The sequence below is a fragment of the Sturnira hondurensis genome, unplaced genomic scaffold (genome assembly GCF_014824575.4).
Source record: "Sturnira hondurensis isolate 20B ecotype Veracruz unplaced genomic scaffold, ASM1482457v3 Scaffold0008761, whole genome shotgun sequence".
Taxonomy (NCBI): domain Eukaryota; kingdom Metazoa; phylum Chordata; class Mammalia; order Chiroptera; family Phyllostomidae; genus Sturnira; species Sturnira hondurensis.
Genome location: NW_028081392.1, coordinates 4,676,794 through 4,693,543, shown reverse-complemented (window position 1 = coordinate 4,693,543; position 16,750 = coordinate 4,676,794). Strand labels below are relative to the sequence as shown.

The following is a 16,750-nucleotide window of genomic DNA, read 5'->3' as shown; positions in this document are numbered from 1 at the left end:
GGCAGGGCACATGCCTGGGTTGCAGGCCAGTTCCCCACCTGGGGGAACACGAGAGGCAACCAACACATTGTTTCTCTTCCTCTTCCTCCCTTCCTCTCTAGAAATAAAATCCTTAAAAACAAAAAAAGAAAAGAAAAATGTGTCTTTTTATGGAAAAAACTAAGTGGACTTTTTGGCCAACCCAGTATTTTAGACAACACTCAGACACCTGGCTGTAAACCTACCCTTCCCTCCCACACTCATAAAAGCACATTAGAACGTGTATGGGTGGACAGGTACAATTTTCTCCGCGTGCATTCTTGACACTGACCAACGGTTAACTCATTTGTGCCACACTTCACACATATGCGTATAACCCAGTCCAGAGCCTGAGTACTAGACCAGGTGTACTCCTGCCGCAGCATGAGCCACCAGCTAGCTCAGGGGCAGCAGGCCATCCGGGGGACTACAGCTGTTCCGAGGCCCAGTAACCAGGACCCCCCCACCTGAGCACCACCAGCAGTTTTTGGGTTACTTCATAATTATGTACACCCAATGCACGGGAAGTGCTTTCACAGGCATCTTTTCCTTTTTCTTCCTACCTAGCAATAGGTCCTGACTCAAATCAGTTCCAATTCCACTTTCTGTCATTAAGTCATGTGTGTCTGAGTCACAAGGACCATTCCAGCCAGTCCCTCAGGACAAAAAGTGAGACTAGGAGTCTCTGTGCCCCCCAGGGCACCTGTGTGGAGAGCTTACTTAGGCTTCTGATTTCTCATCACATTCTTCTTGACCAGGAAATTTTCAACAAGGTATCACTCTCTGGGTAATGAGTCTCATAGTACTGCATTTTAATCTGTTCTCCATCAGGCTTCAAAATGTACTTCAGGCCTGTATTATGAATTTGCTGAACAAATCTCCCTCTCCTCTAATCTCTGTTCCCATCCTTCAAACTGATTCTCCCATCAAAGAAGCTTGTTCTTTCCTACTTTTCCAACCAAAATTACCTGTTAATTTCTACCCATCAGCCCAAGTCCAGATGAAGGCCAATGGCTAGAGACTGGAGGCATTGCCTCTGGTCCCAAACTCAGGCCAAGCTCTTCAGTCAGGACAATGACTAACCACCTCTCACTGGGCCCAAATGCTCCCCTCTCAGTCCCTCTGGATGCAGTACTATCCACGCCCCCATTTCACTTCCCCACACCCGGTCTCATCCCACCTAACTTGTTCATTCTCCACAGCCCCCGCTCGCAGGGCTCTGGCATGTGCACCTAGGTTTTCAGCACCATCCTTCAGGTACTCTCCAACCCTTCCTGGGGTTAAGTGACCCAACGTTAATTCTGCACAAACTTACAAGCTGAAGATGTAAAGCCATATATCCTCTTATTTTATTGTAGTCTAAAAGGCTCACAAAATTACTCTAAGAACACAGAGGAGTGTGTGGCACAGGTTTTGGTAAAAAGCAAAATGCTCACTGGAAAAAAATTATTAGCTAGATATCCAGAGAGATTTGACCCCAGCTAGCAAATTTTTAATTCTGCAAATACTTGGAATCATTAATTATGTATAGTTGTTTTATTCATAATTTGTCATGTTTTAGGATACCAAAAGTGATTCTAATGGTTGCTATTTAACAAAAGAAATTTTAACCTGATCTTAAATCCACTGATCCGTTTCATTCAATGGCAGCGCTCAATGTGAAAAGGAACACAAACACAAACATGCACACGACTGCACAGTTTTCATAAAGGTCTATTTCATTATTGGTGGGTAGCTCATTGAACAGTTAAATACATTTAAATAATGTATAGGAGGCTGCATGACAGCAGCCCTGGTAACTAGACAGACAACCAATTCAACTAGAAACCAGCTAACAAGTAACTGTAAATATTTAAAACACAGCTCTTGTTTAGCTCATCCTTTGTTTTGATCACCTTCTTGGAGGGAAAAAAGCCTGCTGGTCACACTGGAAATATATTAAGGCCAAATCTTCTGATATCCATTCCCAGAGGTTTCTTTCAGCTGGATTAAGCCTCCAACTCCAGGGCAAGCCCAAGTTTGTGGCCTCCAGCATTGATACTCTTCCCGTCTACCAGCGCAGACAGTGTGAGCTTCACACCTGTAAATGAAAGCAGACAACCATGATGTGCATGAAACACCACGTCGGGCTCTGCAGTCTTCTTTAGTAACTCCAGAGCTCGCCTGTCACTGTTCTTGTCTGTCGGGTGACCTACTGGTGCCAGCCACTAGAGGGCACTTGGGAGTATCTGAGATACCAGAGAGAATTCTGTTCGCATCAAGTAACAGCACAAAAATGGAAATAAAGTTGAAAGAGCTCTAGAAAATACAATAGTGTTCAACAAACTATCAGACTAAAAGACAATCATAACTAAATTCTGGAAAGGAAAAACTGAAACACTTTTGGGACAAGTGGGGAAATCTGAACACATTACAGTACATACTAGGCATTATCAATGTGTATTTTCCTAGCTGTGACAATGTTTACTGTACTTATAAAGAAAAATGTCTTACTCTTAGCATATCCATGCTAAGGCAGATGTGTTCACATGTCTGTAAAACTTACATTTAAATAATTCATCATGGCACGTGAAAACAAAGGATTATATATGCAGACATAAAAAGGTAAAATAAATTTGGTGTTATAATTGGTGAATGTGAGGAAGGGCATACAGATGTTCATGGTACCATTCTTTTCTTTAGGTTTCAAAATGGTCAAAAAAAAGTCTGGGCGAAAATCTCTATTCAGAGGCGGCAAAGTTCCAAATGCCTTGGAACCTTACCATCCAAATGGTGGTTCAAACACCAGAAACACTGGCATCACCTAAGAGCTTGTTGGGAAGAGAAAATTCCTCATCCCAGACCTAGAAAAACAATTTGCATTTAGTAAGATTTCCCAGGTGATTCAGGCACACACTGAAGTCTAATAAGTACTGCTCTAGAAAACACAGCAAGGCTCACAAGGCTCAAAATAATGTTAAGTAAATGAGATTACAGACACCCCCAAAACAAAGCAATGAGTAAACTCTGAAGAAGTAAAAATTACTGTAAGACATTTCAGGGACTAGTGAGGAAACCGAACAGAGAATGAATACTAAACACCACGGCCTCACTGTCCACGTCCTTAGGGGTGAGGATGGCACTGAGCTGCACAGAACAGGAGACTGTTCTCAGGAGAGACATGCGTAAGCATTTGGGGAAGTGTCACAACAGCTGCAACTTCCAAACAGCTCAGCAAATAAAAAAGGAGAAAATATATATATATATAAAATTCTGGTCAAAAGTAAACATGTGTTCATTGTACTTGCTTCATCAGTCAGCAGAACTGTTCATTGTTCATCAATTCTGTATGCTTAAAAGGTTTGCAAAACAAGAAAACTAATTTTTAAAACACTATTAAAAAAAATCCTACTTTATCAAGAATACTTACCAGGCCTCAGAGTCTGAGTGTAGCCCACTCCAATTAAACTAGAGTTGTTGACTTTTGCCTAAAACGAAATACAAAAACTATTAAGGAAAAATTTTTTTTTTAGTAGTTATCACCACTTTTTAAAAAATATTTATTTATTTATCTTTAGAAGGGAAGGGAAGGAGAGAGGAAGAGAAACATCAATGTATGGTTACTTCTCGTGCATTCCTTGCTGGGAACTGGCCCCTGCCGGGAACTGGCCTGCAACCCAGGCATGTGCCCTGACTGGGAATCGAACCGCGATCTCATGGTTCACAGGCCCGCACTCAATCCACTGAGCTACACCAGCCAGGGCTTATTAAGGAAAATTTTTGAAAGGAGACAAAGCCCCTACATGTTTCCCTATCATGCAATTATAAAGTGTTCAGCCTTTTTATTCACACAATAAAAATGTAATATTGTTATTAAGCCAAACAAAAACCAGGTGCCACTTAATTCTTTTTTTTTAATTGGCTGATTTTAGAGAGGGAAGGAGGGAAAGAGAGGGAGAGAAATAGTGATTTGTTGTTCCACTTATTTAGGCATTCAGTGGTTGATTCTCGCATGTGCCCTGACCGGGGATCAAACCTACAATCCTGGCATCAGGACGATGCTCTAACAAACTGTCAGAGCTACCCAGCCAGGACTTAATTCTTGTCCATTAAAACTCAAAATCAAATTGTCAGCACGACAAAATACTCATGACATCTACTGGAATGTGCCTATAAGACCCCCATGTAGTCCACATAGCACGAGAGCCTAAGCACTCTCATAAGAAATCACCCACGTTGAGTCTGATAAAGAACAACAAAAACACACCAAAATGCAGCTAATGGAAATCCACCGGGCTCACTAGCTATATGACTGACATATGCAGCCTCAAAGTGTGCGATGTGAAGTTTAAATTCATGACTGGGACACATACTACTTTCAGGGGTCGTTCTAAATAATCAAAACCATCAATGTTCAAAATTTCCAAATGGCAAGTACTTCCTCTAAAAATAAGACTAAATCCCTTCTCTCCCATTCATGCCTCTGGGTTTTGGCTGTATACAACCAGACTATGCTTGAGAAGACATTCCAGTGGAGCATCATTACCAATCCATTACCTTGCACAATTCTACTCTTTTAGAATTTAGTCACAGACCTTCAGGGGCAGAAAGGAGAAAAGGACACAGTAAGGAGCAGCTCCATTCTGTCCCACTACTAACATTATGCCATCTCCAGGGCCTAGGCTGCTCTTCACGCCTCAGCATTCTGAGTACTGCTACGGTAAAAAGGTAACAAAACGGCCTTTGACTTCAAAACAGATTTGGAAAGCACCTGATGTCTACACTTTTTTTTAAGATTATATGTATTTACCTTTAGAGAGGAAAGAAAGGAGAGAGGGAAACATCAATGTATGGTTGCCTCTTGTGAGTCCCCCGCTGGGAACTGGCCTGCAACCCAGGCATGTGCCCTGACTGGGAATCTAACCACAGTTGTTTGGTTCACAGGTCTATGATCAATTCACTGAGCTACACCAGCCAGGGCTGATGTCTACACTCTTATACAAAGTGTAACATCAAAAGAGCCCAATCCAGAGAAAGAAATGATGTAACTATACAGGCAAAAGTTACATAAACTGCACTTATATTCAGTTGGCACCACAGCCAAGCCTTCATGAGTCACCAATGACCATGTGAGTTATTTGTCTCAGAAAGAAATGCACCACCAGTGACCACCTTGTGCCCAACAAATCTAAGAGCCTCAGGAAAACACAAGTTCCTACTACTGTAGAGGTAAAGCATCAAACTGTGATGCGGCATTAAGCAATGCTTCAGGTAATGCCCGAATCAGGCATCAGCAGCACCTCTTAGGTGGGAAATGATAGACAGATATCCAAATAATCCCCAGGAATCACTCAATGACACACAGGTCCCAAGTTCCCTTCTCATTTTAGAATATAAGAGCTGCATCTCCTACTGGCTTTAAATCTAGGATGGCGCCATAAACATCCACTGGAAGAGAGTAACAATGTAGTGGGGTGAATCCTGAGGTTTTTATTGCTTTGGTGCGATTAGAAACAAAGAAGGGAAAAATAAATGAATCACTGTGGGAAAAGCATTCTGGGTGCTTCTCATTCTCTCATTACAACTCTGGTAAGTTAAAACAAAAATAGGAGCTAAAACTTCTGATCTGCCTGAAACTGGAGCCAGCCCCTCTACACCCTGAGATACCACACACTCCTTCCTACCCCAACCCACTATGACTGAAGGGAGAAAGAGCCTAAGGACAGGGTGGCCATCCCCCCCAGCTAACCTGGCAGGGGTGTTCCCTGGGATGCAAGACTTCCAAGGCTAAAGCTAGAACAGGCCCAGGCAAAACAAGATGAGCCGTGAGCTAGCTGCTCACCCTAGACAGGAAGGAAATCAAAAGGCACACAGTGCAGGACTGGCTCTACTCCTCCCTACCTTCCCTGCCTCCTTAGTAGTGGTGTAAGTCCTTTCTCCAAGTTTTTGGTTTCTCCAACTGCAAAATGGCACATATACCAGTGAGCACTGAGCTCAAATCTGAAGATATTTTATAAGCCATAAAAACACAAAGTCAAGCCCTAGCTGGTGTAGCTCAGTGGATTGAGCGCGGGCCTGCAGACCACACGATCGTGGTTCGATTCCCAATCAGGGCACATGCCTGGGTTGCAGGCCAGTTCCCAGCAGGGGACACACAAGAGGCAACTATACATTGATTATTTCTCTCCTTCTTTTCCCCTCTAAAGATAAATAAATAAAATCTTAAAAATAATAATAATAATAATACAAAGTCAAGTATCAGCTGAAATACTTACTCCTCAGCAGGAATGAGAACTGCCCAGGACCCAAATCACTGTCTTCCTTAAGCTTAGACAGGCTTAGAGCTCAGAGTTACTATCTACACACTCTTGGGGCTAAAATCCTATGGCCTGGATACCAAACTTCTAACACTGTCTCCATTTTTTAAAAAAGCAGTATTCAGAATTCTAACCCAATCTATGTATAAACCAGGGATAGTATGAACTACAGTTCACATTCTCAACATAATGTACCCAAAGAGTAATTACCACAACCCAAAACCCCTTTTATTCTAAGCCCACGGTAGTACTCACGGAAATGGAAGCAGTGGGGTCCAACTGATACTTAGCAGCAATGCCAAAGCGAGTGCAGTTGGTTCCTGATGTCCAAGCAAGGTTTACTGAAGTGTCAAGATCTTCACACACTTTCTGATAAATTGAGCCTCCAAATTCTGTCCCATCATTGCTACATTTTAAATAAATCAAGAAGAGAGCATGTAATACGTCTAAGGCACTAGACTGACACTGTAGTAGCATCACATTTAACTGAAAGCTACTGCTCACATGGGTCTCTAATGTTCCACTGAAAATTCTCATTTTAAAAGGTCTTTTCCCAACCATTGTCCGTCCAAAAACAAGGACTGGTGAAACCACGCTACAACCATCCAGTGGAATTATGAGCCACTAACAATCATGTTGTAGAATGAACACATAACACTACAGGAAAATGATCAAACTGTATGAAGGGAGAAAAGGGTTTTATAAAACAGCCTTTTCAGTGTGTATTTTATGTATATACATATATAAAAAGGTAAAACACCAAAACATTAACAATTAACAAAGATTATACACCTATGTGGTAGGTGTATAAAATCAAAAGTTTTGATTTTTTTCCTTGCTCTTCTATTATTTACCAATGCATTTTTCTTTTATAAGAGGAAAAATTCTTTTTCAGTCCTTTTGACATACACATTTTGGGTTAAAAACATCATATATTTTAGGAAATCCTTTCAAACCAGGACCTCAAACACAATAAACCAGTAAGTCAAATACATACACTGGTAAGAATCTGACAATGTCTGAGCCTATTCTAAAAATACAAAGCACACCAAGCCTCTTATGAAATGAACACTTATTCTCTCAGTACCCAAAGTCAGACTAACATTTTTAACTATTCACTTTTGATAGGCACCATAGAAATGCTCAAGGATGATCTTTTTCTGTTACGAGAAATCCTTTAGGTTTAACCTACGTTAAGAAATGACAGGAGACATCAGTATCACCCCGAGGTCCTCCATCGTAACAGGCCACAAAGGAAACACTCACACATTAGTGTGTAGCTGGAAGTCCCCGGTCCTGTAGCCCACTGCAAAGTTATTCCTCGTCAGCTTTGATTTGGCACTGTCAAAGGTCATCTGGTATCCAGCAAGCCAGCCCTCGTAACCAAAGACAGCTGAGCCATGGATTGCAGGTCCAGCAAAATCAAAGTCAACATCGCAACCAAGGTTTATACATTCTCTCTTGTAAGAAGACTTGATTTTACCACTTTTCTTTCTGGAAAAAGAACAAACCGACTTACAACTGATGTGAGTGGGAAAGATTTACATAACTTCTGCACAGAGGGCACGCAACAGACTTAAACTGCAGTATAGCTAGAGTAAAAAGTAGCAGATGCGGATAAATGGTAATAATACAATAAAAAATCAATAATAATAATTTTTTAAAAGTACCAGTCTCAAGAGGTGAAAAACAAACATATATTTATATTTATGCATATATTTACTTAGTTTCTGAAGTATGTACTTCTCCCGAACTAAAAGACAAGGGCACGTGGGGTAACTAGGCTGCCACAGGAAGGCTGCTTTGCATAGCAGGCAGCCTGTCAGAAACGCGTATTGGAAACATGTTAATTACCCAAGTTAGTGCCGCCATGAAGACAGGCAAATACCCGAAGGCAAGCCAATAACGAACAGCAACCAGAGTGTTCACACTTCAAAGGCACAAACAGAGGTTTGCCACGAGGCATCTGGGTGAGCTGTGGAACAGTCAAGATGCATCTTTCCTTTGGGGGGTGAGCATACAACACAGTGCACAGATGATGTGCTGTGGAACTGTGCACCTGAAACCTGTACAGTTTGTTAACCAGTGTCACCCCAATACATTCAATAACAAGGAAAATAAGTATAAATAAGTAAGTATATAAATAAGCATGCTTTCCTACATATTCAGAAGACAAACGCCTTTAATTTAAAGCAGATACAAATGTCCGTGCTTACCCAGTGTTTGGTGAAAACGTGGTATCAAATGTTAGTTTCAAACCCTGACAAATCTGTCGAGAGAAAAAGAATGTTTTCAGCTTTATTTCCTTTTTGAAATACAAAACTAAAGTAATTAATACTAAAGCAAATTTTCAAAATGCTACCTGGTCTTCGATCGCGATTTCCGTTCCCAGAGTGTTATCAGTGTTCCATTTCTCTGTGAAAGTCAGACCATACTCACACCATTTATATTTGGTCTCCAAGGTCCCAGTAACTTTACCAGTGTCTGTATTAGATGAACCAGATGTTGAGAATTCCTATTAAGACAATAAGTAATTTCATGAACTTTCTCACAAACACTTAGGACTCTAACTTATACACACACACACACACACCCCCCACACAACCCACTGAAACACTAAGTTAACATCACTTAATCCTCTTTTTCTTTAGCTTGCTGAATATTCCTACCCTCTACTACTCAGTATATAGAGTGAAAAATTAGCCCATAAATTATTAACTGCCACCTTACGGCTGACATTTCCAACTAATCACAAGTTAATCTGTATCTAATTCTCAAGTGAATAACAAATTGTACACCTTTCAAGGGAACTTATGAGGTGATATATTTGGGATTCAAAAACCACCGGGAGGTAGGGAAGGAGTGAATGTTTGGCTCTGCATCCAGTCCATCAGTGTATCTGATATTGAATAAAACACTAAATAAGTCACTATGGTTATCACATAAGATCATTACAATCAAAGTTTATAACAACACATACTCTATTTATTATGAAATGTTTCCTGAAAGTCCTTAAAGGGAAGGTATTCCACTATAGGAATTCGTGCCAGGAGAAAACGATTGCTTTTCTAAATTCTTAGGTAGTCCCAACATTCTGTTTCTGTAAGATAAAAAGGTTCTTCACCAGGTTCCATGCCTTTCCAACCATCTCCCACAATCTCATTTAAAAAAGGGGGGGGGGAGTAGGGGAAAGGAATTATGGGAGATTTACTCTACAACTGGTTTATCATGCATAATATAAACTACAGTATGTCTAACAAATATCAGTAGAAAAATAATCTATATATAGGAATAATTTTAAGTATAATATATAATCTTATGTTTGCAGGAAACATAAAGAACCTACAAATCCATAATTGCACACCAACTACAGAAAGCATAATGTTAAGGGGGACTTATCTGAAATTTAAGTTCTGCTACAGATAATCCGGAAATCTAATAATCTTTCAGAGCTCAGTATATAGGCAGGCAATTGAAATCTTCCAAGATAAAATATTAAAAAGCCTTCTGAGGATTCTAATTCACAATCTGTGAATTAGATGCTTATATGCTTTGGCCACTGGAAAGCCAAGTCTACAGACAGCTTATCTGAACTAAGAGAATTTCTACCTGAAATCGTGATACCTGCAAAAGTGAGGAAATATCAAAAACTGAACTAGTAACAGAAAAGGCCAATCTCCCTTCACTTAGAAAATAGAACATTTGCGTAACTATTGCTCTGCAGTGAAACAAGACTCAAAAGCCTTAGGTCTGGTACACAATCACCTGAAATTAAATGTTTGCATTAACAGGAATTTCAAGTCAAAGCGTGGTACTCAAAGTCCATACTAAAAACATTGGTATTAGGTTAGGAAAAAACACTGGATGTAAAATTAGCAGTCCTGACATCCACTTGTCATTTACTAAATGAGTAACACTAAGGAAGAAACTCTTAACTTTTGTGGAACTCAGTTTCCTCAATCATAACAACAAAATCTAACTCTAGAGGATTAAACTGGACGGACACTGTGAAGGCTTTCCACATGTTCATGTGCTCTACATACACAAGAGGAAAGCACAGTTAAAACTATACGGAGCATGTTCTTCTAGCAGACACTTGGAATGAGGAATGTACACAGGTAGCTAGTTATTTTTATTCCCGAGTGACAGTGATTCATGGTTCCTAAGGTCCCACCCACTACCATCCATCAATCCATAGGTTAAGAGCTAGCCTATGTACATGCCAACGAGTCCTCAAGACACAAAACCAAGACCACACTGTGGGCCAAAACGGGGCCAGATGACACCACCGGTGGAGCTTAGACCCTTCACTTCGTCACCAGACATCCAGGCTTCTATCTTCCGGGGCGGCCTGAACACCTCTGCAGCTCAGGTGAGAAAACAAAACCAGCCCTTAGTGGAATTTATCTAGGGCCAGGTACATATTACAAGATCAGTACTACACTTGTTGAGCTATATACATTAAATAGAAACAAAAACATACTCTATATAATCCAGCTCCTAGACATTCTTCATGATCTTAAACCTTAATTCATGAAACTTTCCTTAACCATGTCCACAATAAGCCCTTCCTTTCCAACAAAGACTTTGACATATCAAACTATCTAATACTAATATACTTTTCTATATCGTTCCCCCACTTAAATTGTCGCTGGTTTGATTCCCCGTCAGGGCACATGCCTGGGACTGGCCAGGTATCCAGTTAGGGGTGTGGGAGAGGCAACTGATCGATGTATCTTTCATACAGTGCTGTTTCCCTTCTTCTCTCCCTCCCTCCCCCTCTCTCTAAAAGTAAATAAAATCTTTAAAAACAAGTAAGTAAATAAAACAAACCTTAAGATGCTGCCTCTGAAACCTGTTACAATAAATGAGCCACCCAACCACACTGCATATTCAGGCTTCTTTTCAGATTAAAGAAACCAAATGACATACCTGACAAATATAAAAACCCAGAAACCCAAGTCTAGGCATTAAAATACAACAAAATTTTAATAATAAGTTTCATGTACTAAGGGAATTAAGAGCCACACAAGAATTTATCAAAATGACCAAAAATATTCAACATGTACACACTATACCCATCCCCCAAACAATCTCAAAACAAAAATTTTAGAGGGAGAAAAAGAAAATCAAACAATTAAATTTTACTTTACTCCCTTTGAGGGAAGTTTGATAAGCAGAATCAAAACATCAAATACCAAAAACACTAAGCTCTTTTAAAATACTCAAATCAAGATTCTCTAAATTCACAAAATATGTACGGAAATCTTCCCCAAGGAGGGCTGTTAGAATACCGCCATTATATAAATAGTACACTCCAATTAAGAGTTACTGAATGTTAGCCCTGGACAGGTGGCTCAGTATCAGCTGAGCTGAAGCATCATCCCATGCACCAAAGGGCTGCAGGTTCGGTCACTCAGGGCACGTATAGGAGGTAACCAACCCATGTTTCTCACATCTACCGGTTCCCTCCTTCTCTTTCTCTCTCCCTCCTCCCTCTCCCTTCCTCCTTCCTCTCTACCTAAAATCAATAAACATGTCCTTGGGTGAGGATTTAAAAAAGAAGTTACTGAATACTTTTACGCCCGGAATTCTTAATGCTTTTAACAAGCACTGAAAGAAAGGGTTATGACCTGGCTGGTGTGGTTCAGCAGACTGAACGCCAGAATGCAAAGCCGAGTCACCAGTTCAATTCCCAGTCAGGACATATGCCTGGGTTGCAGGCCAGGTCCCCAGTTGGGGGCATACCAAAGGCAACCACACATAGATGTTTCTCTCCCACTCTCTCTCCCTTCCCCTCTCTCTAAAAATAAAAATAAAAATAATTGTTTTAAAAGTATTACAAATCTAGGAATAGGATTTGGTAAAAGAATCAAAAAGTAAAGCATGTTTTTTAAAAAAGGGTTATGAAAAAGTATAACAGGTTTCCTGCCTTCAAGTAATCTTACTGAGTCCCACACTCAGTCTTTACTGAGCTCCTTGTGCATCCACGGTAATAAGGAAAAGACCATATGAAAAAAAGACCAAAGCCAAAATAAATCCAAGTTACAGGCAAATCCCTTAAAATTGACTTCTGTTTTTGCTTTACAGTAAAATGGGTTGACATTTTTGTTTTGAACACTTCTAGGTACACAATTATAGAAGATTCATCAGAACTTATTAGACATTTAACACTCACCACGCCACTGCATGACTTTGTTTTCACGTCCAGTTTCACCAACCCAAAACCTTAGAAAGCAAATTGTAACAAAATGACTCTTTTATACAAAAAAATGCATACCAACAGTTGACTATACATTTTTTTAAAAAGCCAAGAATTCACACGTTGCTCAAGGAGATAAAAATGTTGAAACACAATACTTGAGGAAAATTTTTAAATTATTCTATGTTCACTTGACACATAAAGGACAAATCAATCCTGCAGCTCTGCCTAGTGTTTTGGTGTGTCACCCTGAACAAAAAACAAAACAAAATAACTTCCAAACCACTTTCAAACCTAAAAGTAGAGAATTAATTCAACTTAAATCTCAGAATGGCCAACAGTTTATGACAGACATTCGGAATATTTACCCCAAAGGAGTTCTCTCCCTTTGGGATTAATAATCTAAATAACTGAGAGAATAATCTAAAATAGAAAATGGGGAGGGTTGTGTGTGTGCATGGACTGAAATCTTTAAAAGCCCAAATTCACTGGAGAAAGCCCAAATCTGATAGGGGTCACCTCCACAAAAGTAAAAACAATAAAACATAATAACAGTAACAATAATAATCCTAGTCAACCAAGGCCTAAGCTACATCTGAAGGAAATGAAAGCACAGATTTTTTTTAAAGGCAAAATCCTTGAAGTATAGTTTGAAAATATTGGAAGAAACTGGGACAGAGAGTGACATGGACTGTTACAGAATTATAACAGAAATCTTATCTAAAATGTATCTAACAGAAGAATTAATGCAGCAAGATATTTAACATTTAAACAAATTAATAATTCCACTAAGCAATCCAAAGACATATTTTCACTTCTGATCTAAAATTTTTTTTAAATAAGTTCTTACCAAATCCTTTGTTGAAAATATCTCTGGCAGCTTTGCCAAGGTCAGCATACGATGGAGGGATACACATTGCTGGTGGGAGGAAACATTCCAACGTTAATGTTCCTGTTCTCCACTGTCTGCCCCAAGACTAGATGATGACCACTGCTATCTTTGCTATCTTTAAATGCAAGCAGTCCAAATAAAAAAGGAATAAATAAAATAAAAAGAAAAACAGATAAATTCAAGCACTCCAATGTGTGATGTATTTTTTATTCCTCCAAAAGTAACAATAAAACTGTACTGTAAGGATCCATGAAAGAGAGATCCCCAACAAAGACTTATTTTTAAATGGGTAACTCCAGCATGTTACCATACTAAGTCAGGAAATGCCTTTCAAAATAGAAAAACAGACTTCTGTTCCCTCACCCCCTCAGACCGGCCTAGAACAAAGAATCAAACACATACACATAGACACCTATCCTTATAGATGTATCAGCCACAATTCACTGGAATGGGCTGATTTAACCAAATGACAAAATCAAAACCTAAAACAAGGTCCTCTCCCCTAATATCCCTTAATATCCTCACTGCGGTCAAAACTAACGTTGTGAAGTGGGAAGCGAAAGATACGTAACACTTTGAGAATTTAAAAACTGGAACTTAATGACCATCTATGTCCCACTCAAGTGTCTACATCAAATAAATATCAAATGGCACTTTAAACATACTAATATGATACTGCAGTCCTCGGTCAACGCTATGCGGGTTAAGGGCAAGCAAACTTGAGTTTGTAACACCAGCTCATTCATTCTACAAAGTGAGTCCACGCCCTTAAGAGCACGTGTAATGAATGACCTTGCTCTCCCACCGGGGAGTTATTACTTCCTCTAGAAAGTGACTGACCCAATCGTCCAAAAACCGAATCCAACTACTAATAACTTTCTGCTTTTTGAGTTCGTCAAAAGTACGTCCAAAAGTGGAAGGTGAATGCAGCCACAGACCAAATCCCCTGGTCTAGTCCCTTTTTCCAAAATCCAGCAGCCCAACCCCTCTTCCGCAGAGCCAGGGAATCAAGACGGGTGCAGTGACTACCGAAAAGGGCGAATTTCCAAGTCCGTGGAGGGATGGGGCGGGGGGGTTGCGGTAAGAAGTAGCTGCAGTTATCTGGTGGAAAGGCTTAGACTCCTGGGACACCACCGCCCCATCCCGCAGAGATCCCTACTCTACTTACGCCGCGCGCAGGTCTGTCCGTAGGTTGCCATGGCGAGGCTGCGGGAAAAGGTGATCTGCGGGGAGGACAAGAAGTGCGGTCAGCATGAATAAGAAGGGAATTAAGAAGCCAAAAGAGGTTTTCAGACAGAGAGGGACTAGGGGCCGCGGGACAGCGCGGCCATCTTAGGGAACCAGAGCCGACCCCGGGTCCCGCTCAGGCCTTCTCCTTGACCGCCGGGGTCTAGGCCCCCTAGGTGGCGGTAAGACGGGCGCGGCGGTACCTAGATGTCTCCAGAGGGGGGCCGTCGCCGCCGTTCGGCACGCTCGGGGTTGGGCTGCGGCTGCCGCGACTGGAGGGCGAAGTGAAGGAGACACCGATCCGCCCGCCGCAACCCTGACTTCCCCCTCCCGGACCCCGCCTCTGTTGCCCGGGCTCTCCACGGCGCCTGTCCCCGGAGCGTCTCCTGTTGCCCACTCCAACCTGCTCCGGAACGGCCACGGGGACCAATGACACCCCCGCTCCCTGAGTGGGCTGCCTCAGTCGGTCAGAGGGGACCAGCAAAAGTAGAAGCTGCAGGTCCTCCGGTCAGGCAGTGACGAGGCCAGCCCCCGAAGCGCGGGGGCGGGGAACGGCGGCTGTAACGCGGTGGGTGCCGCGCGGGCGGGGGATGGGGCAGAGGCCCCGCGCACGCTCGTCACGGACGGGGCGGGGCGCCAGGGGCGAGTCCGCGTGGGTTTCCGCGCGACTCGCCTGTGCCGCACGCCCCGAGGGTCACGTACATCTCTCTAACTCGTTTTCGGAACTGTGGTTCTCAAACCCTGCAGACAGTTGCTGGTTGGGGCGTCAGCAAAGGGTCAGCTGAGCGCTATCCCATCTGCCGTGAGCAAGTGCAACGTGCCCTTCTGAAACACGGTCTCTCTCTTCAGATCATGGGAGAAACGAAAGGGCACGACAGTACCACCTTTAGCCCCTCGCTCCCTCTTTCTCCACCCGCCTCCTGAGGCGGTGTAATTTCCCTGCTGGGCGGGACTCCGCCTAAGAGGATCTCTCCGACTGCCCCTCCCTGAGCGAACTGAGCACGTCTCCGGGTTCCCCGCCCCTTTTTCTAGTTCCCGCTTCAGGGTTCCTCTTCTGCCGTCTACTCGGTTTTGCGATGGGACTGCTTTACACACCGACAAAACCGGAGGCATGCCTGCTACGAAATTTGGGGATCATGCTGACCAGGCATGAGAACACTGCACTCAAGCTCGGGTGTGCAGAGGAGTGAAGGAGCCAAGGAACCAACAAAATAAGCCTCCTAGTGAGATAGAAATGGGGTCAATTGAGGCGCCTGAATCAATCTCCAATCTCAGCAATTTATCCCTTCTGGACTCCAGTTTCCTCATCTGTAAAGTGACAAGTTTAAATGAGATGAAGTGGTTTTAATAGTCTTTCAGCCGTAGTCTATGAAAGCATTTTCCCTCCATTTCCTTTTGCCCGGAAAGCTATCAGTGCTCAAATGCTACCAAGGTTCCACCCTCCTGAACCAGGAAAAAGAGCAAGCCCAGCCAGCAATCTTGCCTAGTCATGGTAAGGATTACTCGTGTAAAGTGTTAGAAGAAGAGTAGAGTCTTTGCTCCTAAGTTCAGGACCAGATCAACTCAAGCTCAGACAGGTTGGTCTGGATCAGCCTGGCTGGGCTGGGAGCTCTTGCTTTGTTTGATGCCATTGTGAGGCCAACAGCAGAGATTAACATCCCATCCAGCCTGCGGCAAAACACCACCTCCCAGCAAAACCTAGTCTTGCCTTAGTCACCTCCATTACCTGTAGTAAGGGTTTATTCACATTGTGAACTATAGTGTTCCCTCCATACCCCTGGTGTGGCTTCCCATGGCTTCAGTTACCTGTTATCAAATGTAGTCTGAAATATTAAATGGTAAATCCTATGAATAAACAATTCCTGTTTTAAACTGCATGGTGTTCTAAGGAACATGATGAAATCTCTCTCCTGTCTCTCTCCTTTCTCACTCCCTCCTGCCCTGGATATGAACCACCTCTTTGTCTTGCCTGTCCATGCTAGTAGCCATCTTGGTTGTCAGACTGTCACAGTATAGCAGCGCTAGTATTCAAGTGACCCTTGTTTTCCTTAATAATGGCCCCAAAGCACAAGAGTAGTGATGCCGGCAACTCCATTATGCCAAAGAGAAGCTGCA

The 16,750-nt window shown here is 42.1% G+C and overlaps 1 protein-coding gene across 2 annotated transcripts; it reads right to left on the bottom strand.

Moving 5' to 3' along the window:
* Positions 1 to 1,345: 1,345 nt before the first annotated feature.
* VDAC2 (voltage dependent anion channel 2) lies at positions 1,346 to 15,140 on the bottom strand. 2 transcript variants are annotated; one of them, XM_037055989.1, is made up of 10 exons: positions 15,039 to 15,140; positions 14,577 to 14,631; positions 13,367 to 13,435; positions 12,493 to 12,542; positions 8,677 to 8,829; positions 8,531 to 8,583; positions 7,581 to 7,808; positions 6,570 to 6,720; positions 3,428 to 3,485; positions 1,346 to 2,098 (listed from the first exon to the last, which is right to left on the bottom strand). In XM_037055989.1, the coding sequence occupies exons 2-10, from the start codon at positions 14,605 to 14,607 to the stop codon at positions 2,007 to 2,009; spliced, it is 885 nt and encodes a 294-aa protein (XP_036911884.1). In that variant the 5' UTR covers positions 14,608 to 14,631; positions 15,039 to 15,140; the 3' UTR covers positions 1,346 to 2,006. The 2 variants fall into 2 exon arrangements, with proteins under 2 accessions (XP_036911884.1, XP_036911883.1); XM_037055988.1 differs by lacking the exon at positions 15,039 to 15,140 and adding an exon at positions 14,839 to 14,967.
* Between the last annotated feature and the right edge of the window lie 1,610 nt (positions 15,141 to 16,750).